We start from the raw sequence: 24,088 nt of genomic DNA on the forward strand, positions 1-24,088 counted from the left end.
TCTGGGTGACAGGCATCTCTGAGGTTAGGCCGCATTAAAGGAACCCTTGCAGCCAAATGGCAGGAAAGCGTAGGGCCCAGAGCCACATGTGCGAGGGGGTGAGGCTCAAGGATACGCCTGCCCTCAGGTCCACCCACGGAACGTGCACTTCTATCCCACCCCCACGGTGCAGTGGGTACAAATTCACCCTTGATTTTTAGGCAGTAAGAACAGATTAAAAAGAAAGTAGCAAACTACTCAGGAAATAAGGACCTTAACAGCAAAACAACATACTTTTTTGATAATGACACACAACTTACCAGTGATTCTCCATCCCCCGATGCTAGAAAAAAAGACAAAACACATCTGCATTACATCGACAACCAAAACCACCTAAAGCCCACGCAGGAAGCCCAGCTGACAAATAAAATGGAACATCTCACTAGAAACTGCCTAAGCTTGTGCCTCCCCTTGGCCGGCTCCCCACTCTCCGGTCTGCTGCAGGCTGAAGCTGTGGCCCCAGCACCGCCAGGCCCCCTTCCCTCCCCCCACCCCCAATCAAGGGCCAAAGGCCGGTACCCAGTAACGCTCACAGGCCCAGCTGGAGAAGGCCACTTTCAGAAGAGAATTTACAGACGTTTAAAGCATCAGCAGATGGAAAGGTGCACCGGCTGCCCAGACTGTGGCCGTTCAGGGCATTTTTGTTTTAAGCGGAGTTTTAACTCGTGTCCTACAAAACTACAAGCGACGTTTCGGTAGAGAAACAGGAAGCACTTTAAGGCTGTAAGTCCTCAGTGCGACTGAGGCGCTGCATCTCAGCTAGGTGGAAGCTGCATCCCTGCTTGCTTGCAAAGGGGAAGGAGAAGGTAGCGAGGAGCCGCTCCTCCCGCAAACACTGCAGCACGCAGGGTGACGTTACTCACCGACACCCACAGCAGAGGCCCGCGCTCCACACAAAAGGTGAGCTGAGATTCGGTTCCAGCACCCACGGCCCTACAGACCTTGGTGCCGAACTACAGCCCAACACGGAACCAAGAAAACACAGACTTAAAACCACGCTCAGTGAAGCCCAGTGGCGCTTCGCCAGGCATCGCGTCCCCTTTGCCGGGCTCACCCTGCCTTTGTGTCTTCCCTGTCGCCCCTCTGCTGCAAGGTCTGTCTCCGTGGCCAGCACAGAGAGGGGCACGCGCCATCTCAGCCACGGCGGAGCAGGTGCTGGTGTGAGCACCCCTCCCCGTGGGCGGTGGGGGGCCCGAGCCTCGGCGTGTAAGAGCCCCACCTGCTGTTTAAGATGCAGGCTCGGGGCCTCTGGACTCAGGGGCGGCAACAATCACAGCAAGGACTTCCTCACCTGACTTCTGGGCCAGTTTGTAGGATTAAAGCCAAACAGGTTGCTGGACTAGCCATCTTTTATTTCCTTCATTTCAAAAAGCATTTCAGCAGTTTGGGTTTTTTCCTTGACCACTCCATCACCCCTCCCCCACTGTCATCCTCTATTCCTTTTCATAGAGCATATCACTTGATATTATGTTTATTCAATTACTTTAAAAATAGTGATATACCGTAAAATTCACCCACTTTAAGTATACAATCCAATGACTTCTCATCCATTTTTAGACTTGTGCAATCGCAACACAGTTTTAGACCCCCCAAATCACCCCCACATTCTTGAATCCATTTGATTCCATTTTAATTGTTATTAATTATTTAAAACATCCAAAAAAGCCACTGAATTTAGGAATCAAAGCCCCTTTGCTTCACAGTGAATTCACATAGGAAGCCTCCCGTATGTGAGGCTCTGAAAGGGATCTTCCCAAAAAAGGAAATTTAAGAACTACATTTATGGCTGTTCTTGTCCCCAAAACTGATATACATCGGCATCTTCCAGGTTCAAAGACAAGTCACGGAAAATAGCCACAACAGTGAAAAACGATGGACTGCATGGTGATGGGCAGCTTGATAACTTGGCACGAGAGTCAGAGTGAAGACGGAAGCCACCCCGTGGCCCCGACAAACAACCCAAAGGGCCACCAATGGCCTAGATCAGAGCTGCCATTTATCTCCAACTGTTTTTGTTCACGGAAAATAAAGAGAAAATGTTTCCCCCTCATATCCATATTTTAACGCTGCCAGCGGGTCTGGTCTTCGAATTCTCAGGATTAGGAAATTATGTGAAGACTTCCAAGTAATTTTCCTCAAAACCAGCGGCTGAGCCATTACTATTTCCATCTCTCTTTTACTGGGGGGTGGGAGCAGGGAGCAGAGAACAAGCGTCCAAGCTATGATTCTGTCCTAAGTCTGTGTTTGTCACAATATGTAAGTTCCCAAACCCCTTGTGCTCTACACCAAGGCTCGAAGAAAAAACCAAAAACCCACCTGAGAGGGAGGGGAGAGGGAGGGGTGGGCCGACGCCCTGCAGGCTGTAGGGGTATGAGCAGAGCAGCCACGCGGACCCCTCCCCCTAGGGGCGGGGGCATGCGGCTCCGACAGCTGCCCAGGCTCACCCTCCTGCCAGGACAGGCACCCGTGGGCCCGCCCGCACAGCCACGGCTCCGCCCCCCAACGCTGGCCAGAGGACCAGAACCTCCTTCCTGATGTTAACAGTCATTTTGTGTGTAACCTGGAGTCACAACCCAGCCCACTCACCTTTCAGCGGACTGAAGAAGTTGAAAAAGGAATCGTTGGGGACTTGTTTGGTGATTGTTCTGACAGTGCCTCGGCCCTTATGTTTCTGCTTTTTCTTGATGGTTTTGACTGTTACATTTTTTCCTTTCTTCCAGTCAATGGTACACCTACAGGGACAAGACCGTGATCACGGGGGTACACACTTCATGAGAAAAACTGGTCACACGTGTGTCCAGCAAGCAAATCACAGCTCTGTGCTTAACCCCAAAACAACGTAGCAACCTGCGAGCGAGCACTCGGCACACGGTCAGCTCACGCGAAGGCCAGTGAAGGCGGAGGGCCCCGCCAGGCAGGCTGTCAGCGCGGCAGCTCCCGGAGCTGCACAGCTTTAACCCCCAGACGTTTCGCAGGGAGCCTCCAACATTCTTCCCGTGACCACGCCCGCTCAAGGGCTTGTCACCTGCTGCCCCGTCACAGACCCCAGAGCGCACAGGAAGCCACCCACCCAGGCGCCTGAATTCTCAAGACAACTAGCTAAGCGAGTGGGACAAGTTGGAGACAGCAAGCAGGTGGCTACCGCAAACACGGGTGACCGGAGCAAGACACAATGTTCCAAGTGTGCTGAGCGGCCCTTGGTGGGGACCGCGCTCTGAATCACCCTGGACCAACAGGTAAGCCCTGGCAGTGTCTGAATAGCGTCTGCTCAAGGACATGCCTGGAAAGGCAGGCCTTCTCACCCGATGGCCTGGCCGTGGGAAACAATCTACATTACTCTGGCCATTTAAGCCTAGCAGGATTTTAAGAGAGTTCTGTATTACTCACACAGGGAGATTCATCAGGATAAGTACTTGGTTCAGTGAATAAGGATAACTGTTTCAATCAAGAATAAAACAATTTCCCAAACCGTCTCAAACCACCCAAGAGGAGTGAACTCCAAGCCACTCTCCTTGGTGGTCCACAGGCTGCAATCACCAAGGCGCTCAGCCCTGAGGCCAACCACGCTCATGCTGCCTCACCGTGGTCAGTGCTGCCCTGCACTGACGGATTCATTCACTCAACAAATACCCGCCGAGAGGAATTTATCAGTTCAATGATCACTGCTTCACTTTCGGTGACTGGAGATCCCAATGCCCTCATTAAAACGAGGAAATCGGGCCACCACCCCAAACCCTGGCCCACGTAACCACATGCTACATTTCCCAGCGCCAGTCATCATATTCCTAGAGAGACTTTAATTTCCATCTTTGTCTTTTGGGCTTTTAAACAGATTAAAGGCTTTCTGCTTTATTCCTAACTTCCATCTTACTTGTAAAGTTGTAAAACCACCTCCTGCTTTTGTTTCAGAAAAAAAAGTTGCAATGGCATTTCCTTACCCGTCACAGTCAACTATTTCAGGACCTTCAAAGGAAAAGGGATCGGCCTTATCTGGCTCTGACTTCATCTTGTACGTTTTTGTCAGGACTGAATTGGTAAAGTAGTCGTTGGATTCAAAGTGGAACTCTAATACAAAAGACTGGAAAAAAAGACAGAAACTGGGCTAAGCACCACTTAAAGTCTATGACTAATTAGCGACCGACTTTATGAATCACACAGTACTTACTGGAACCCAGCTCTTCCCTAAGCATGACACCACAGGCAGAAAGCATGACTGAAAAGCTCAACAGGTGTTGCCACATAAGAACTTGCTGACTGCAGAAGCACCAGCACGGAGTTAAAGCAGGGCAGCAGGCGGGCAAATACCCATCACCCTTCGGGCCCCGCCACCTCCCCTCCCGGGGAGGACAAGCTCTCCTGAGGAGTGTGGCTTCTCCCTGCCGCCCCACCCTCCCTTCCCCGAGAGCACAGCAGGGCGGGGGTCTGGAGGCAGAAGGCGGCAACAGAACCCTGTCTCCCTCTCCTTTCTCTTGAGCAGAGCAGCTCCTCCTCTGCCGCGCAGCAGAAGGGCCAAGACTCCACGTGGGGAGAGAGGCGGGGCACTGACTGGGCCTCTTCAAACCACACCAAGGACAAGTTCACCCTTCACTCACAAAGCACTCTTCAGACCTAGAGACACGCATGGGAGGGATGGACAAACGGGTGTACAGAGCAGTAGTAACAAATCAGAAGATATTCAGTAACAAAATAAATGAAAAATAAAATGAGACGGCCCCTTCCTGTGCAAAATGTCCAAAGAACACACGGTACTGGCAAGTGTTTTGGGAAGCCAGGGGCACTCATATACTGTAAAGGGCTTTGTGAAGGGCAATTCGGCAATATCAAAAAATTAACAAAATAAAAAACATTCTGGGACCCGATAATTCTGTTTTGAGGAATGTGTCCTACTTCAGGAGGATGCCTGGATGGATGCAGCAGCAAGTGCAAAGATACTGACCTCAGCCCTTCTGACAAGACAACCTGGGGGAAGTAAGCAACAGTCTAAAGGACCGGCTCTGGGTCTGGCCAGCCTCTGCCTGTCAGTGCTGCGTGATTCTGGGAAGCTATTCCACGTCCCTATGCTTTCGTTTCCTCCCCTGCAAAATGGAATAAACAACCCTTTCTCTCCATGAGTTCACTTGAGGATTAATCTATGGAAGCACTTAGAACAGGGCCAGGTTTATAGGCATTACTTGCTAAATGTTAGCTATTTCTATTTTTATTGTAATAGTACAACCATCAGTTGAGAGAAAAATTAAGAAGACTAAAAACAAGCCACTTGCACAAGGGGAAGTGAAATAAGAACTCCCCCAAGAGGGGGATGAGGAAGAGAAGGGCCACAAGGGCCTGGGAAGTACAGACACAAGTGGCCAAGAGGATTGGAGGCAGTCCTGTCAGTGTTCAGAAGGGATGGCAGGGATCTGGCCAGGTCTCCACTGACCCCTGCCAGCGTGGTGTGGGCTGGAGGGGAAGGGAGGTCAACACCCACAAGTCACTAGGCTGGCAAAACCAAAGTGCAGCGAGGACAGGAAGGCAGCTATAGGGAGTCAGAACATCGGCGGAATCCCTCTCCATGGCTCTCCTGAACCTGACCCCAGGCCCCATAAACCCGATCTTTATCTTGGACTTCAGTCAGTGGAGACTGCTATTACTTGAAAACTGTTGAGGGTGGTGACCACAGATGTGGATGACCCACCTTGGGGACTGGGCTGGGCTAACGAATGGCACTGTTCTATTCCGTCCTTCATTACGTCCATATAGATATGGACAGAATTATTTATTTTCCTCTCTCTCTCCCCATTTCCTTCTCCTGCCATTTCTCCAAACCAAGGGTGCTACTTCCTTTCTTCATATTTTCCTACTTTTCCTCCTTTCCCTAGGCCTCTGTTTAGTCAAGAATGAGTCAAACACAACTGGGGATGATTTAAAGAAAGTGTCTAACAGTCCAACAGAAAAGGGCCCAAGGACGAGGCGACCTCATTCACACCCCCTACAGCCAAGTCAGCCATGAACGTATGACAAATGCCCAGCCACACTCGCAATTGAGTGTACAATTCCATTTCTTCCACCCAGCAAAGTAAACACGGCTGCTACTGTCTTTGCCGACACTTGTGCTGAGAAGAGAGGAGGCGGTCCCCAGGCAATGCTGCCCATGTGGTCAAAGCAGACAACTCAAGTCCAGGCAAACGACATACGAGGATTCTCTGTACTGTTGCTGCAGTGCTGCTCTAAGCTTGAAATTATTTCAACATAGAAAGAAACCAAAAGATGTTATTACAAAAAGAGAAGTGTAAGAAGATACCAGTAGCATCAGCAGGAGTGTAAATTGAACCACCTTTGGGACTTATAAAGGTTTGTCTCCTTCGACCCAGTAATTATACTAAAAGGAACCTAAACTGAGGAAATCATCAGAAATTTAAACAAAAGCTTGGGGCACAAGTAAGCTGATCATAACGCAACAATTTATAACGGGGTGGTGGTGGCAGTGGCATATTCTGGGGAATGTTGAACCTTTTTTTTTTTTTTTTTTGCGGTATGCGGGCCTCTCACTGTTGTGGCCTCTCCCGTTGCGGAGCACAGGCTCCGGACGCGCAGGCTCAGTGGCCATGGCTCACGGGCCCAGACGCTCCGCGGCATGTGGGACCTTCCCGGACTGGGGCACGAACCCGCGTCCCCTGCATCGGCAGGCGGCCTCTCAACCACTGCGCCACCACGGAAGCCCTGTTGAACCTTTTTACAGCCAACAGATGCAGCAACTATTTTCCACCCTGCAGGGCCTACGTGAGGTGAAGAGAGCAGCTCAACACTGTCCACACACTGGGATTCCACTTCGCTGAGGTACAAACATGGTGACCCTGGAGAGTGACCCTGAGGAGGGGCAAACACCCTGGCTGTGTTTCCCTCTGAAGTAAGGTGGTTTCATTTTATTTTCTTTAGACATTTTATTTGTTGATTGACTGATTGATTGCTGCGTTGGGTCTCTGTTGCTGTGCGGGCTTTCTCTAGTTGCGGTGAGTGGGGGCTGCTCTTGGTTGTGGTGCGCGGGCTTCTCATCGCGGTGGCTTCTCGTTGAGGAGCATAGGTTCTAGGCGTGCAGGCTCAGTAGTTGTGGCACACGGGCTCAGTAGTTGTGGCTCGCGGGCCCTAGAGCGCAGGTTCAGTAGTTGTGGCTCGCGGGCTCTAGAGCGCAGGCTCAGTAGTTGTGGCACAGGGGCTCAGTAGTTGTGGCTCACGAGCCCTAGAGAGCAGGCTCAGTAGTTGTGGCTCGCGGGCTCTAGAGCGCAGGGTCAGTAGTTGTGGCGCATGGGCTTAGTTGCTCCACGGCATGTGGAAGCAGGGAAGACCCCGTTTCATAACAATTTTAAAAAGCGCAGAGACTATGGGTAAATTCACTAAGCTGCTGACGGTTATCTCTAAAAGAGTGCACAGCGTTCTGTACACTTCTCTGTACTTTCTAACTTTTCTTATGCAAGCACGTATGACTTTCACAATGACTTAGTCTACCACAGCTAGGGCTCCAGCCTGTCTATGGGCCACAGAAGAGACCGAGGAAAATATAAGACAGATGGGTTGAGGAAGAAAGGGAATGGACCAAGGAAATCATCAAACAGGTGCGTGCGTGTGTGTGTGCGCGCAACACACACACAGCACACACACACACACACACACACACACACACACACACACACACACACACACACACACACGGAAAGAGAATTCACACCCATCACAGCAAACTACAGCACTCTGCCACAGGAGACCTCTAGGGGACGCTGTGGCCAAGCCTCGCACAGGTGAGGAGCGATTACTGGGAAAAAACTGACAAGAGGAAGGCGCTGCAATAACCTGGGTGCCGTAGGAAAGAAGGGGCTCCCTCAGCTACCAGAGTGACCCCCAACCTGTGAGCAGGCATCACTCTGGCTGGTGTCCACACCCCACCTGCTGCGGAGGGATGTGTGAATGTCACCTCCAGAGTGGAGCAGACCAGGAAAGGGACAGATACAGGTGTGTGTGCCCCCACCCCTTGCCCCCAGCAGACATCACCCGCAGGCCAGGGTAGAGGGAATCCCGCTCACACTGCTCTGTGGTGGGGAAGTGGGAAGAGACCGGGCCTCAGCCCCACGGCCCTCAGGCACTGTGTCTTCAAAACCTGAAACCAAGAGCCACCAGGCAGGCAGTCAGTTGTGTGGTGCTGGAATTGCTGTGGCACTGGAATGGAACCCACCAGCCACAGGCAGACTGGGAGGTCACGAACAGTGCTCCCCGAGGACCCCAGCTCAGCCATCACCGTCTCAAGGCTGCTTCACAGAAAAGGACAGGCTGGCTTAGGTCGAACTCCCCTCACTGGTAGGCAGCCTACGAGAGCAAGTATTCTGGACAGATGTGTTTCAAGACAAATCAAAGAGCAGGGAATCATTTTTTCAGTCTTATGTACCCGCAGTGGCTCCTGAAGGTGAGACCTAGCACACGTCCTTCACTTGCGTCCTGGGCTTCTGTTAAAGTGCTGCTTATATCTGAATACGCACCAACCACCCTTTGCAGCCTGTTTTACATACATTCCACCCTCACAAACCTGGGAGACGCTCAGGAGGAGGAGGACATCACCCCATCTGACAGAGGAAACAAACTAGCCCAGAAACCACAGCATGGCACAGTGGAGGCCGCGCCGGAGGAGGCCCCTCCTGCGCCTGCCCCCGGACAGCTGGTGGACTGAGTTACTGTCCGGCTGCGCACACTGCCGGGTGACGCCCAGGGATGCAATGTGAGAACACACGTCTCAGTCCAGTCACCCAGCAAGTGAATGGCCGGGTGTGGATTTCTGGCTCTAAGCCCTTTACCCTTAGTGGCCTGACCCTTTCTGACACCAACCAGGAGTTCAAACAATCAGTACTCACCATAGGCTGCCCAGGGTCTGAAAACTTCACTTTGATGTCCTGCAGGTGCTTCAGAATTGGCTCATCATATTCCTAACCATGAAGAGCAGAAAAGAAAGTTCTGCTGAGCTTTTACAGACAACACACATGTTCTCACTGAGTCACTGTTGCACCTACTCCTAGACACTGGATAATTAGCCCTGTTGGAATTCCGTCCTTGTCACTCCCAGGAAGCCACCCAAATTTGTTCAGTCACTAGCAGTCTTAGGGTGGCAGCAATGAGGTGCCACCTTTGTCTGGCACGGAGCACTGGTAACTACCAATGCCAAGCCAGAAGGGCATCGCGCTCATTGCCAGGGGCAAGAGCCCTGACTGATTTCACAGCCCCACCAGCTGCCAGTATAGACGGGGTCGGAAATGCCGTCAATTAAGACTGCTGGTCCTCAGCATCTCCTAAGAGACAGAATCAGAAGAAATGCCTGGACAAGCTACTGACCTTGGCAGCCAATTCCCCTCGCTTAGGGCACGTGGTGATAAATATCCCAAATCCAACAACACACACAGTCAAGGACACTCACAAAGCAAGTCTGAGACCTGATGGCAGGCACTACGGAAGAGCCTCTAACGATGGCTCTATGCCTTTACGAGTCATCGTTATGCAAACACAGAAGTTCACCAGGGCCTGTCGTTTGAGAAAGGCCAACTGAGAAAAACTCAGAAAAAAGAAAATCACAGGACCTGAAACCCAGTGACCACATACTCACGAGAGGGGCTTTATTTGTGAAACAGTCACTTCACCCTGGAAGTCTGGGGACTGGACCGAAAGGATTTCCTGAGGTTCCGCTGAGCCTGATAACTACCAACTTCCCAATTTTAAATTCTTTCTACATCACAGGCAGACCTCGCTTAATGCACTTCACTTTACTGTGCTTCACAGATATTTTGGTGGGGTTTTTGGGGGTTTTTTTTTGTTGTTGTTCTTGTTGCAAATTGAAGGTTTGTGACAACCCTGCGTTGTCAGACAATGGTTAGGATTTTTTAGCAATGAAGTATTTTTAAATTAAGGTACGTACATTTTTGAGACATAATGCTATCGCACACTTAGTAGACAGATTACAGTATAGTGTAAACCTAACTTTTATGACGCACCGGGGAACCAAAAAATTCATGTGACTCACTTTAATGCTACATTCACTTTACTGCAGGGGTCTGGAACCAAACCCACAATGTCTCCGAGGTCTGCCTGCATAGAACAAACCAAAAAGAAAAGCAGTAACAAAGGCACCTTCCAAGTCTCTAGACAGAAAGTTAAGTCCAAAGCAGTTTTCAAAGAAGGCCACATCAGTCTGAGATGTCAAATCCTAAATTCTAGAACCAGAAAACACTTGGCCCCAAGATCACGTGTATCACTGACTGAGCACGTATGCCTAGTTCTAGAATCACCAAGGCGAATGTATCACCAGTATGTTTTCCAAACACGCGGCACTGGGACCTTCGAGCCCACTGCCGTCAAGCTAGCGGCACCACTGGTGCTGCCCCATAGCCAGGAGACGGCCATGATGCTCTTGATCTCCTCCAACAGCCTCATGCCTTGAGGGCCAAGGACCTTCTGTGGTCCAGACCACAACGGAAAGCCCTAAGTTAGCAGGCTCAAAACTCAGGGCCAACAGTGGAAGCAACTCAGGGACTGACTTAAAGCCGCTCTCCCTAAGTTTCAAAACTCTGCTTTTGGACCTATCTTGGCCACCACCACCAACAGAGAACCCAAGGACCTACAGCCAAACCCACCTTTGGGATTTAACATCTGACCAAAATGGAACCTACTACCATTACTTGCTTCAGGTTATAAACGGCCCAAACCAGATTTCATCACTCTCTGCATACTGCATGAGTACTCAAAAAATGACACCTTTTTACAACTGTAAGACAAAAAGCAGCGAGACACTCTGCGGCATAAATACTGAAGCACTGATACTAAGACAGAGGTGCTGGGAGAACGGAAGAGACACCTCATTCTGGTACAGCTGACTGTACTTGAAACCAGAGGAATGCTACAGATGAAGCAGCAGCGCCATCCCTGGGTTACTAACTGGCTGGCCGGGCAACACCAGGAGCCAGGTCTCCCAATCAAGTCGCCTAACCGGCACCAAAAAGCCTACCTCATGACACCCCTGCCACCACTCACAGCGTGCCCCCAACCTGCAGCATGGGCATCACCTGGGGGACACATCAGAAACGAAGATCCTCAGGCCCCACCCAGACCTACTGACTCAGAGCCTGCACTTCCACGAGACGTCCCAGTGACAGGTACACACACCCTTCTCCATCTGCTCTGCCGGCATGGGGATTTTCAACCCTTGAGGGTACATCAGAATCATGAGAGAGCTTCTACAAACACCTCAAACTCTCGCTGACCTGTGGGTGGGGAGGCACTGATGCTGCTATTTAGCTTTAAAAGTTGCCCAAGTGACTAACCTATAGGCAGGGTGAGAATCTGGTTCTAGCATATATTACTCAATTTTCCCAATAAATTTCTGGCTCATGGCGTTCTAGTCTTCTAGAATTCTTGGTCTAGTATGCTTTCTTTCTTTTTTTTGGCCACGCCGCTCGGCTTATGGGATCTTAGTTCCCGAACCAAGGACTGAGCCCGGGCCCTGGCAGTAAAAGGGCCAAGTCCTAACCACTGGACCGCCGGGAATTCCCAACAGTCTAGTATTCTTAAACCGCACCTTTTCACATGAGACAAGAAAACACAGGCTATTGTTAAGTCATGTATTTTAAATGTTCCCCCCGTCTGGAAGGGGAATAAGAAACGCATCCCCTCCACCTTTTCTTCAGTTCTGGCTTACAGATAAGTACTGAACAAGGCAGGCAGCAGACGTAGCAACGCAGCAACTCTCTGAGCCATTCTAACTGCAGCTGTGAAACCTCTGCAAACTGCAGTAGAGTGAGCTAGCTGCACGCCACCTGTGGCCGTGCTCTGATATAAAAGCACTGTGCTGACCCGTCTGGAATAAGTCCAAATGCAGAGATGGCCCCCACTGTGGACTTCTGAGCAGTACCTATTTCTGAATTCTGGAAACTTCTACCATAACTGAGCTCAGGGAAAGTCACCTTTGTTACCTTTTAATTGGTTCACCATTTCATTAGAGAAAGCTCAACAAGGCAAGACAAAGTTTGACCACTCCCATTAAAAAAAAAAAAAGACTTTTTCAAGGAAAATGATTAGAAATTATTAGCAGCTTGTTAAATACTTGTACAACTAGCAAGGTGGCACAATAGGCCCATTTCAAATTTCAAAAATCAATCAAAACAGAAGACTGCGTGCCAGCGAGCGTGCGCCTGTGTGTAAACGCGCTCATGGGTACGTGTGTACACACAAACGCACGCACGCACACTTCACCACTCAGTATCAACTCCTCCACTCTCGCCCCTCGTCCTCACGCTTCTCGCTTGTCCACATCACTGTGAGGTAGAGAAGGGTCTGGAATCTGTTAACAAGCTTCCTGGGGTGAGACAACAGATGCTTTACAGGAGACAAAGCGACCCTAAGCTCGGCTGAGGTCCCGCGTGGCAGGCCTTTCCGTGAGGGCCGCTACACGAAGGCGCACGGGGGCTCCAGCTGCAGCCAGGCCTCCCGGGGACCCTGACTCCTCTGAGTTATGGTCACAGAAGGCGCCTTTCCACCCACAATCAACAACTGCTAGACATGCGGTTGAAAGTTCACAAATAAATAATGTCTTCTCTGAAGTGGGAATGTGCCTCTGCTTACCTGAACTAATTCACTTAGCATATCTACATTTCTGAAGATGGTAAACCAGAACTCTGGAATGCCTTTTGGGTTTGGCTCTTCTGCTGCTGCTGCTTCTTTTTCCGCTATGATTGCTTTATTCTTTATGTCTCCCTAGAAAAATAAGATGCAAAACTGGATACTTATCATGAAGCAACAACTTTACAAATAATTGAATGGCTTAATACAGACCGTATTTTCAGAATCCCATGTCAACTTCTATCAAAAACCCTTGCTCTTTGAAACTGCATCTCCAAGACCACTGTGCCCATCACAGTTTCCAACGTCTCTGAGGAATAAAGCATTTAAGGCATTCCAGCCAGATGTAACTCCCGACCAAGGGGAAAAGAGCTGAAGAGCTGATACAATGCCCCCCCCCGACTTGGGGGGCACTTGGGGGGTGGTTATCCTGGGATAACCACCAGAGGGATACTCCAGGATCTCCAGCAACAAGAAACTGCCCCGCAAGCTGCACGTCCAATGATACGGAGACGTCGGGACAGAGGCACCATGCGAACATCAGGGGGGTGACGAGAAAGGCGATGTAGCCACGAGGAGGGTAGTCTTTTCTAACATCACAGGCCTGACATGTGATTCTTAGGAGGACATGATCACAAGGGGCTTTTTAAGTTAACAGGGGCAGATTTTCCTCGCACAATGAAGAACTGATTCACAACTATACTGATCCACAGGCGTGGCTTCAACTACGCCAGATTCTACATGTTTTTAAAAGATCAGAAAGATGTATAGCTACCAAAACTAACACACACTTAAAAACAAAAGCAAAAAAAACCCGGAAGTTTATACTATAGGATAGAAAAGCCACTCCCAAATGTAAAATCAGGTCAACAAAGTTCACCTTGTCGTTTTGGGACTCTCCGTGGCACTGGAATGATACCCGTCACCAAAAAAAAGGCTGCAAGCAGGTGATGGACAGGGCACATCACCAAAAGGACCATTTACCAATGTAAAGTGGCGAGATGCACTGGGGCTACTTCACTGTCACTGCTGGTCCCCGAACGGGATGGCACGGATGTTTCCAGTATGCTCTCCCCACCACAGCCCACCCTCTAGTATCTGCCCTTCTACAGACACAGCTGTGCTCTCCCTTGTGGGTTTTTGCTTTCTCTCGACTAAGACTTCTTCTGATGTTTCAGTCCCCACTCCCCTGACCCCTTATCTCACTGTACCACCGTGCAGAGGTGCCACAGACGGCTGGGAAGGGGACTGTGTCTGGCTCACCACATTAACTAACAGAAGCGAGCTGTCCAGTTCTGGCTCACCACCTTAACTAACAGAGCCGAGCTGTCCAGTTCCACTGTCATAAAGAAATCTAAACACCCAACCTAAGGCTGAAGCCGCACCTACTGTTAGGAGCTCTTTTCTTTGTAAAAGAAAACCATCAAATTTCTTTTTTTTCCCCACCAGCCGCGCTGCATGGGGTATCAGTTCCCCAGACCAGGGATTTAACCCAGGCCACAGCAGTGAAAGTGCAAAACCCTAACCACTAGATCACCACCCCAAACCATCTTATTTCTAACAGCATTGAAACAGAACACAAGTGGCGCTCATTAAAAAAAACTTACGGCCAATTTGTCCTCCTCTTCATTCTCACTGTGCCATTCGGATTCTGCGTCTGTCGGCTCAGCATCACCAGTGATGAATTCCCTTCTCTAAGTAAAAACGAGATCTTCTTACCATTACATTCAGTTACTCAGACACTTGGGAGTGAAGACAGTGAAACTGTAAATAATGTGCATAAAAAGACTGAAAACTGGATGCTTTTATAGCTTAAGATTCTAAGTTTTGGGGCTTGAAGAATAACATTCGGGGAGACATTCAAGATGGCAGAGGAGTAAGACACGGAGATCACCTTCCTCCCCACAAAGACATCAAAAATACATCTACATATGGAACAACTCCTACTGAACGCTGGCAGAAGACCTCAGACTTCCCAAAAGGCAAGAAACTCCCCACGTACCTGGGTAGGGCAAAAGAAAAAAGGAAAAACAAAGACAAAAGAATAGGGACGGGACCTGCACCTCAGGGAGGGAGCCGTGAAGGAGGAAAGGTTTCCACACACTAGGAAGCCCCTTCGTGGGCGGAGACTGCAGGTGGCGGAGGGGGGAAGCTTCAGAGCCATGGAGGAGAGCGCAGCCACAGGGGTGCGGAGGGCAAAGCGGAGAGATTCCCGCACAGAGGATCAGGGCTGACCGGCACCCACCAGCCCAAGAGGCTTGCCTGCTCACCGCCGGACGGGTGGGGGCTTCGGTCAGAGCGCAGGGAGAGGATTGGGGTTGGCTGCGTGAACACAGCCTGCAGGGGGCTAGTGCACCACAGCTAGCCGGGAGGGAGTCCGAGAAAAAGTCTGGACCTGCCTAAGAGGCAAGAGACCATTGTTTCGGGGTGCGCGAGGAGAGGGGATTCAGAGCACTGCCTAAGCGAGCTCCAGAGACAGCTGCGAGCCGCAGCCATCTGCGCGGACCCCAGAGACGGGCATGGGACACAAAGGCTGCTGCTGCCACCAAGAAGCCTGTATGCAAGCACAGGTCACTATCCACACCGTCCCTCCCGGGAGCCTGTGCAGCCCGCCACTGTCAGGGTCCTGTGATCCAGGGACAACTTCCCCGGGAGAACACACAGTATGCCTCAGGCTGTTGTAATGTCACCTCACATTCCGTGCCCCTCCCTCTACCCAGGCTGAGTGAGCCAGAGCCCCCTAATCAGCTGCTCCTTTAGCCCTGTCCTGTATGAGCGATACGCCCTCAGGCGACCTATATGCAGAAGCAGGGCCTATACAAAGCTGAACCCCGGGAGCTGTGCGAACAAAGAAGAGAAAGGGAGATCTCTCCCAGCAGCCTCAGGAGCAGCAGATTAAATCTCCACAATCAACTCGATGTACCTGCATCTGTGGAATACCTGAACAGACAACAAATCATCCCGAAACTGAGGGGATGGACTTTGAGAGCAACTGTACACTTGGGGTTTGCTTTCTGCATCTAATTTGTTTCTGGTTTTATGTTTATCTTAGTTTAGTATTTAGAGTTTATTACCATTGGTAGATCTGTTTATTCATTTGGTTGCTGTCTTCCTTCTTTTTTAATATGTGTAGATATATATATATATTTTTTTTTTTTTCCTTTTTCTCCTCTTGTGAGTGTGTATGTGCTTCTTTGTATGATTTTGTCTGTATAGCTTTGCTTTTACCATTTGTCCTAGGGTTCTGTCTGTCCTTTTTTTTTTAAAGTACAGATTTTAACGCTTGCTATCATTGATGGATTTGTTTTTTGGTTTGGTTGCTCTCTTCTTTCTTGTTTTCTTCTTCTTTTTAAATTACTTTAAACATTTTTTATTTTTAATAATTTATTTTTAATTTTAATAAATCTCTCTCTCTCTCTGTGTCTCTTTCTTTTTCTTTCTTTTTTTCTCCCTTTTCTTCTGAGCCGTGTGGCTGTCAGGGTCTTGGTGCTCCAGCTGGGTGTCAGACCTGTGCCTCTGAGGTAGGAGAGTTCAGGACACTGGTCCACCAGAGACCTCACGGGCTCACGTAATACCAAACGGCGAAAGCTCTCCCAGAGATCTCCATCTCAACGCTAAGGCCCACCTCCACTCAACGACCAGCAAGCTCCAGTGCTGGACACCCTATGCCAAACAACTAGCCAGACAGGAACGCAACCCCACCCATCAGCAGAGAGGCTGCCCCAAATCATAAAAAGTCACAGACACCCCAAAACACACCACCAGATGCGGCCCTGCCCACCAGAAAGACAAGATCCAGCCTCATCCACCAGAACACAGTCACCAGTCCCCTCCACCAACCATATAATGATCAAGGGTTCGATCCAAGAAGAAGATGTAACAATTATAAATACTTATGCACCCACCACAGGAGCACCTCAGTACATAAGGCAAATGCTGACAGCCATAAAAGGGGAAATCGACAGTAACACATTCATAGTAGGGGACTTTAACACTCCACTTTCACCAATGGACAGAAGATCATCCAAAATGAAAATAAATAAGGAAACACAAGCTTTAAATGACACATTAAACAAATACGTAAAAAAACCCCAAACACATGGAGGCTAAACAATACGCTACTAAATAACCAAGAGGTCCCTGAGGAAATCACAGACGGAGTCAAACAATACCTAGAAACAAATGACAATGGAGACACGACGACCAAGGAGCTTCCTTAAAAAACTAAAAATAGAATTACCATACGACCCAGCAATCCCACTACTGGGCATATACCCTGAGAAAACCATAATTCAAAAAGAGTCATGTACCAAAATGTTCATTGCAGCTCTATTTACAATAGTCAGGACATGGAAGCAACCTAAGTGTCCATCAACAGATGAATGGATAAAGAAGATGTGGCACATATATACAATGGAATATCACTCAGCCATAAAAAGAAACGAAATTGAGTTATTTGTAGTGAGGTGGATGGACCTAGAGTCTGTCATACAGAGTGAAGTAAGTCAGAAAGAGAAAAACAAATACCATACACTAACACATATATATGGAATCTAAAAAAAAAATGGTTCTGAAGAACCTAGGGGCAGGACAGAAATAAAGACGCAGACATAGAGAATGGAGCTGAGGACACTGCGAGGGGGAAGGGTAAGCTGGGACGACGTGAGAGAGTGGCATGGACATATATACACTACGAAATGTAAAACAGATAGCTAGTGGGAAGCAGCCGCACAGCACAGGGAGATCAGCTGGTGCTCTGTGACCACCTAGAGGGGGGGGATAGGGAGGGGGGGAGGGAGGGGGCCGCAAGAGGGAAGAGATATGGGAACATATGTATATGTAAAACTGATTCACTTTGTTATACAGCAGAAACTAAAACATCATTGTAAAGCAATTATACTCCAATAAAGATGTCAAAAAAAAAAAAAGTAACATTCAACGATTCACTGGGTACATCTGGATGTTTTGCCTGAAGAACTTTCTGACATATACCAATTAAGTTTACTAACAGAGTTCCCTACCTTGTCAAAGAGAGGCTGGTATAATGCTGCATACTTTCTTTCCAAGTCATGAACTTCTTCATAGAACTTGGCTTCTATATGAGCACATTTCACCTGAAGTTGTTTCAGTGCGTTGATTCTTCTTTTTACTGCTTTAGGTAAACTAAAAGAGAGGAAATAAAAAATAAAACATCCATATGCCTGCAAAATAAGGCGGCATGCTTATTTTTGACTAAAATAAATTAACATTAACATAGAATTAATATCCTTACCATGAAAAAGAGCTCCTAAAAATCATTAAGGACAAACACCACCTCCCCGCCCCCCCCCACAAAAAGCAGGGTGGTGGCGGAGGAGGAAGCTGAAAGATAATTCACAAAAAATACAAATAATGAAATACGGAAGAAAGGTCCAATCTCATGAAATATCCAAAAGAATGTAAATTTAAAAGAACTGATGTCTTCCTTAGCAAATTGGCAATTAAACAATAATTCCCAGGGGGACCTCCCTGGCGGTCCAGCGCTTAGGACACGGCACTGTCACTGCCGAGGGCCTGGTTCAACCCCTGGTCGGGGAAGTAAGATCCCGCAAGCCTCGAGGTGCAGCCAAAAAAATTTTTTTAAATAAAAGAGAGAAGAAAATTTTAGAAATTCCCAGGTTTGATGAGGCTGAGGGCAGAGGCCCTCTAATCGACTCATCTTTCTTAAGGGTAAACAAGAACCTTGAAAATATTCTTTGCATCTACTTCTAAGAATTTATCCTAAGGAAATAACCAAATGTTTATGTGCTAGAGTGACCACTGATGTATTATTTGTAAAAGTGAAAGACTGGGAACAATGACAAGATGAGCAGGATTAAAACAGGGCCTGTCCACAACCGTGTCCTCAAGGAATACTCAGCACCACAGGACGAGCTCCTGCTGACACAGCAAGGGAAAAACCAGAGACGACAGAGACAAGGCGTGCATTCTAGTCTAGGGTCAGACAACTACCAGCTCCTTAGCCCTTTGATACTTTTTACCTTCTAAGAAACATTTTAGTTTGTATGCCTTACTTTTATAAATCAGAAGGGAAAAAACATTTTAAACCCATTAAAATCATTTGTTTAACCTGAAGTCCTGAGTCACAATCTGGAACAAAGAGCAGACTACTGCGGACTTCCCTGGTGGTGCAGTGGTTAGTTAAGACTCTGCTCTCCCAGTGCAGGGGGCCCAGGTTCCATCGCTGGTCAGGAACTAGATCCCACGTGCCGCAACTAAGACCCGGTGCAACCAAATAAATTAATTTTTTTAAAAAAAGAGCAGACTCCTGGGCCCCACAAAGACCCACACTATCCCCCTCGGTGGGCCTGGGTCCTGCCCTCAGAGTCCTCCTCCACGTGGGCTGACTCCTCAAGGGCGGGGCTGGCATTCGTCTAATGGTATACAGTTATCAGGCAGCTCCCAAGCACAGCACTGTTTAGAAAATACAGCCATCAAGGGGGACTGGTTCCAGAACCCTGTGAATATCCAAACGCATGGGTGCCCAAGTCCCTTACATAAAATGGTACAGTGTTTGCACACTAGGCACATCCTCCCGTATACTACACATCAGCACTAGATTGCTGACCATACCTAATACAATGTAAATGTTATGCAAATAGTTGCTGGCGTGAGGCAAATTCAAGTTTTGCTTTCTGGAACTTTCTGGAAAAGTTTTCCCCCGATATTTTTGATCCGCAGTTGGTTGAATCTGCAAATCTACAACCCAGGGAACCCGTGGATACAGAGGGTCAAGTGTAGTGGAAAAGCCCTGAATCACAAAGGACCCTGTCCTGGTATAATCATACCCACGGCAACCTCAGTTTGGACAAAGGTCCTTCACTACAGACTGCCAACTACAGAAACCGTTCTAGAACTACTGCTAGTTAGAGAACAAGGAAAAAGCAGAGTAAGAATTTAGCAACGCCGAATACATTAACATCTGTACTTCTTTTCTACATTAATTACACAACCTAACGTTATTTCCTAACTTTCTAATCTTCCTAATGGAGTAAAAATACAAGGACCTCTAAGCCAACTGAACCCAGATATCCTCCCCAGCCAGCCTCCAGACAGTAAGAGTAACTACACACCATTCTTCTCCCCACAACAGGCACGTCACGTACAGCACGGAACGTGGAACTAATTCTATCGCACAAAACCTTGTTCCCCTCCCCCATTTACTTTCAGTGAATGCCACCCACCCCATTCACCCAGTTTCTGAAGCCAGAAACTAGAAAGCACCACTTACACTCAGCTCTCCTACCTGCACCCAGCATCACCACACCCCACCTTCCCCACTAGGTCACCCCCCCGAAGAACCCTCTCTACGGGCAGAGCAGACCCCAAGCGTGCCCCCTCTGTGCCCCCTTGTCCCCAGCCCCGCGTGGGCCAGCTAGTGTGTGTGCGGGGTGACTCTCTGAGACGCAGCCGTGCACTGACCGGAGGAGGGAAGCCCGGGGCAGCTGAGGCCCCGAGACGAGCAGTCCAAGGGCCTGGAGGGTGGGCATCCTTACGGTGTTCACTGTGCAGTACGACAAAGACACAGACCTCGTCCAAACAAGGCACGTCTCGCTGTTGCAGGCTCACGTAGGTGAGCCAGGCACGACTGGGTCTCTCAGCGAACCAGGAGCCACCGCGAAGAGAAAGCGCTGCCCCATTTGCCTGCACCTCCGCCCCCTGCTGACACCCCAGTCCGCCTGCTCACGGGACCTGTGAAGGCCTCTCACCCTGCAGGCTGGCACCGTACACTCGCCCATAACTTGACACACCGCACTACCCTGGCCCTCACAGGCCTGTGGCCTCTACCAGGCTCTGACCCCAGCAGTCACCTTCGGGACCCCAGAGCCTGGCTCTCAGCAGGCAAGGTCAACTGAATGAAAAACATACTTATTCCTAGTCTAAGGAACCAGGAGAGGTTTCTTCTTTGTCTCTTAAAGTTGCATCGTCTCACTCACAGCACACTTACGTCTCGATGTAGCTCGAAGGAGTGTGGGAGACACTGTCAAGTCGTTCCTGCAAAGCTGCCAAAACTTGAGGATTCTGCATCACCTGGTCTGCGAGCTTTTCTATCAAGAGTTAAAAAGAAACAACATCTGTTTCAAAAACATTTACTTGTAAAGGCATTCGATCCTCCGTGTTAATCACCGAGGGGATGGTTACAAACACACCGGGGGTACCTGGAGAGTTCTGCTCCTCACCTTAGCGGCACAAGCCCCAGCCCCCGCCGAGGACACTGTCACTTGCTAAGTTCAGGCAGTCTACCTCCCTTCTGGAAGCCGAGGACCGGGACAAGGTGCCCGTGGCTCAGGAAATCAGCGCGCACTTGTGCCCCAGCTCAGGAAAGCGCGACTCCCACCAGCTCCCTGGGGGCACCAGACCTTCCAGGCGCTCTCTGCCTCCACCTTCACCCACCTTGCCCTCCTGCCCAAACCCGCCTCCTCCCAGGAGCCCCTGCCCCTCTGCCCTGCGACCTCGACAGCTCACACACACTGTACCGACTCCCGAAGAACAAACACGACGCCAAGAGGGAGGTCAGCTGTGCCGCAGACTGGCTCACACCTGGCTCGCGGCACAGGCTCTGTGTTGAAAAGATTCCCTCTCAGCGACACTGTATGGAAACCCAAACTTAGGGCCCTCGCCCGACTCAAAAGGCAGCGCAGACCTAGAGTTCTCCCCCACCTTTTGTAAGACAGTGATGCGGGCAAGCTGAATACAACAAGTAGGCACTCGATTTTACCTTTTACCTACAATCCCAATCATTAACATGAAGCACCGTGTATGTGTATAAAACATACGTAACTGTGTATATACAAAACTGTATATAAATACTAAACATATACACAAACACACATCGCTAGTTCTGGCCACTGAAAGGTCTAGAAATAATGGCAGACGGGATTTATATTTTGGTTTTTAAATCTCTGTCCCAACTAAAAGATACAGGCCTCCTTGCATAAATGTAGATTCCAGGTCCGCGGAAAGGAAAGTTCAAGGGAAAATGGACCATCGCCTATGCCACAAAGCTACAGAGAACTCAAAATGGACGGGGACGCAGCAAAAGGACACAGAAACCAGCTTACAGGGACCCCATTGGCAAATGGGACAATCTGCACACAAAAAAGAGTAACGATGGACAGTGAGGGAGATGGTGGAGTAGAAGGACGTGCGCTCACTCCCTCCTGCGAGGACACCAGAATCACAACTAACTACTGAACAGTGATCGACAGGAAGACGCTGGAGCTCACCAAAAACACCCACATCCACAGACAAAGGAGAAGCCACAGTGAGATGGTAGGAGGGGCGCAATCACAGTAAAATCAAATCCCATAACCGCTGGGCGGGTGACTCACAGCCTGGAGAACACTTACACCACAGGAGTCCACCCACCGGAGTGAAGGTTCTGAGCCCACGTCAGGCTTCCCCACCTGGGGGTCCGGCAACAGAAGGAGGAATTCCTAGAGAATCAGACTTTGAAGGGTAGCGGGATTTGATTACAGGACTGCGCCAGGACTGGGGGAAACAGAGACTCCACTCTTGGAGGGCACACACAAAGCAGTGTGCGCATCGGGACCCAGGGGAAGGAGCAGTGACCCCAGGGGAGACTGAACCAGACCTACCTGCTAGTGTTGGAGGGTCTCCTGCAGAGGTGGGGGATGGCTGTGGCTCACCAGGGGAACAAGGACACTGGCAGCAGAAGTTCTGGGAAGTACTCCTTGGGGTGAGCCCTCCCAGAGTCCACCATTAGCCGCACCAAAGAGCCGGGTAGGCTCCAGTGTTGGGTTGCCTCAGGCCAAACAACCAACAGGGAGGGAACCCAGCCCCACCCATCAGCAGTCAAGCAGAAAAAAGTTTTACTGAGCTCTGCCCACCAGAGCAACACCCAGCCCTACCCACCACCAGTCCCTCCCATCAGGAAACCTGCACAAGCCTCTTAGATAGCCTCATCCACCAGAGGGCAGACAGCAGAAGCAAGAAGAACTACAATGCTGCAGCCTGTGGAACAAAAACCACATTCACAGAAAGATAGACAAGATGAAAAGGCAGAGGGCTATGTGCCAGATGAAGGAACAAGATAAAACCCCAGAAAAACAACTAAATGAAGTGGAGATAGGCAACCTTCCAGAAAAAGAATTCAGAATAATGATAGTGAAGATGATCCAGGACCTTGGAAAAAGAATGGAGGCAAAGATCGAGGAGATGCAAGAAATGTTTAACAAAGATCTAGAACAATTAAAGAACAAACAAACAGAGATGAACAACACCATAACTGAAATGAAAAATACACTAGAAGGAATCAACAGCAGCATAACTGAGGAAGAAGAATGGATAAGTGACCCGGAAGACAGAATGGTGGAATTCACTGCTGCGGAACAGAATAAAGAAAAAAGAATGAAAAGAAAGGAAGACAGCCTAAGAGACCTCTGGGACAACATTAAATGCAACAACATTCGCATTATAGGCATCCCAGAAGGAGAAGAGAGAGAGAAAGGACCCGAGAAAATATCTGAAGAGATTATAGTCGAAAACTTCCCGACCATGGGAAAGGAAATAGCCACCGAAGTTCAGGAAGCACAGAGGGTCCCAGGCAGGATAAACCCAAGGAGAAACATGCCGAGACACACGGTAATCAAACTGGTAAAAATTAAAGACAAAAAAAATTGATTGAAAGCAGCAAGGGAAAAACGACAAATAACATACAAGGAAACTCCCATAAGATTAACAGCTGATTTCTCAGCAGAAACTCTACAAGCCAGAAGGGAGTGGCATGATATATTTAAAGTGATTAAAGGGAAGAACCTACAACCAAGATTACTCTACCCCACAAGGATTTCAATCAGATTTGATAGAGAAATCAAAGGTTTTACAGACAAGCAAAAGCTAAGAGAATTCAGTACCACCAAACCAGCTCTACAACAATTGCTAAAGGAACTTCTCTAAGTGGGAAACACAAGAGAAGAAAAGGACCTACAAAAACAAACCCAAGACAATTAAGAAAATGGTAATAAGAACATACATATCGATAATTACCTTAAACGTGAATGGATTAACTGCTCCAACCAAAAGACACAGGCTCGCTGAATAGATGCAAAAACAAGACCCATATTATGCTGTCTACAAGAGAGCCACTTCAGACCTAGGGACACATACAGACTGAAAGCGAGGGAATGGAAAAAGATATTTCATGCAAACAGAAATCAAAAGAAAGCTGGAGTAGCAATACACATATCAGATAAAATAGACTTTAAAATCAAGAATGTTACAAGAGACAAGGAAGGACACTACATAATGATCAAGGGATCAATCCAAGAAGATATAACAATTATAAATATATATGCACCTAACATAGGAGCACCTCAATACATAAGGCAACTGCTAACAGCTATAAAAGAGGAAGTCGACAGTAACA

General features: G+C 48.8%; 1 protein-coding gene and 1 non-coding gene across 12 annotated transcripts in view; both read right to left on the reverse strand.

Moving 5' to 3' along the window:
- NAP1L4 (nucleosome assembly protein 1 like 4) overlaps window positions 1-24,088 on the reverse strand; it is a 57,098-nt gene that overhangs the window by 9,861 nt on the left and 23,149 nt on the right. For 10 of the 11 annotated variants that reach the window (XR_003003707.1, XR_003003706.1, XM_024749409.1 and 7 more), the window contains exons 4-11: window positions 20,648-20,747; window positions 17,682-17,823; window positions 14,268-14,354; window positions 12,664-12,795; window positions 8,913-8,984; window positions 3,978-4,117; window positions 2,626-2,771; window positions 300-322 (exon numbers count right to left, since the gene is read on the reverse strand). Coding sequence is in view for 9 of the 11 variants with exons in the window: in XM_024749409.1 (XP_024605177.1) it covers window positions 300-322; window positions 2,626-2,771; window positions 3,978-4,117; window positions 8,913-8,984; window positions 12,664-12,795; window positions 14,268-14,354; window positions 17,682-17,823; window positions 20,648-20,747 (842 nt within the window). In the remaining 2 variants the exon portion in view is untranslated. The remainder of the gene's footprint in view (window positions 1-299; window positions 323-2,625; window positions 2,772-3,977; window positions 4,118-8,912; window positions 8,985-12,663; window positions 12,796-14,267; window positions 14,355-17,681; window positions 17,824-20,647; window positions 20,748-24,088) is intronic. The other variant, XM_024749411.1, reaches the window with a different exon arrangement.
- LOC112402555 (small nucleolar RNA SNORA54) lies at window positions 8,153-8,279 on the reverse strand. Its single transcript, XR_003003729.1, has one exon. It is a non-coding gene; the product is annotated as a small nucleolar RNA SNORA54 (small nucleolar RNA).

The sequence above is a fragment of the Neophocaena asiaeorientalis genome, unplaced genomic scaffold (assembly GCF_003031525.2).
Source record: "Neophocaena asiaeorientalis asiaeorientalis breed wild unplaced genomic scaffold, Neophocaena_asiaeorientalis_V1.1 scaffold43, whole genome shotgun sequence".
Classification (NCBI taxonomy): Eukaryota; Metazoa; Chordata; class Mammalia; order Artiodactyla; family Phocoenidae; genus Neophocaena; species Neophocaena asiaeorientalis.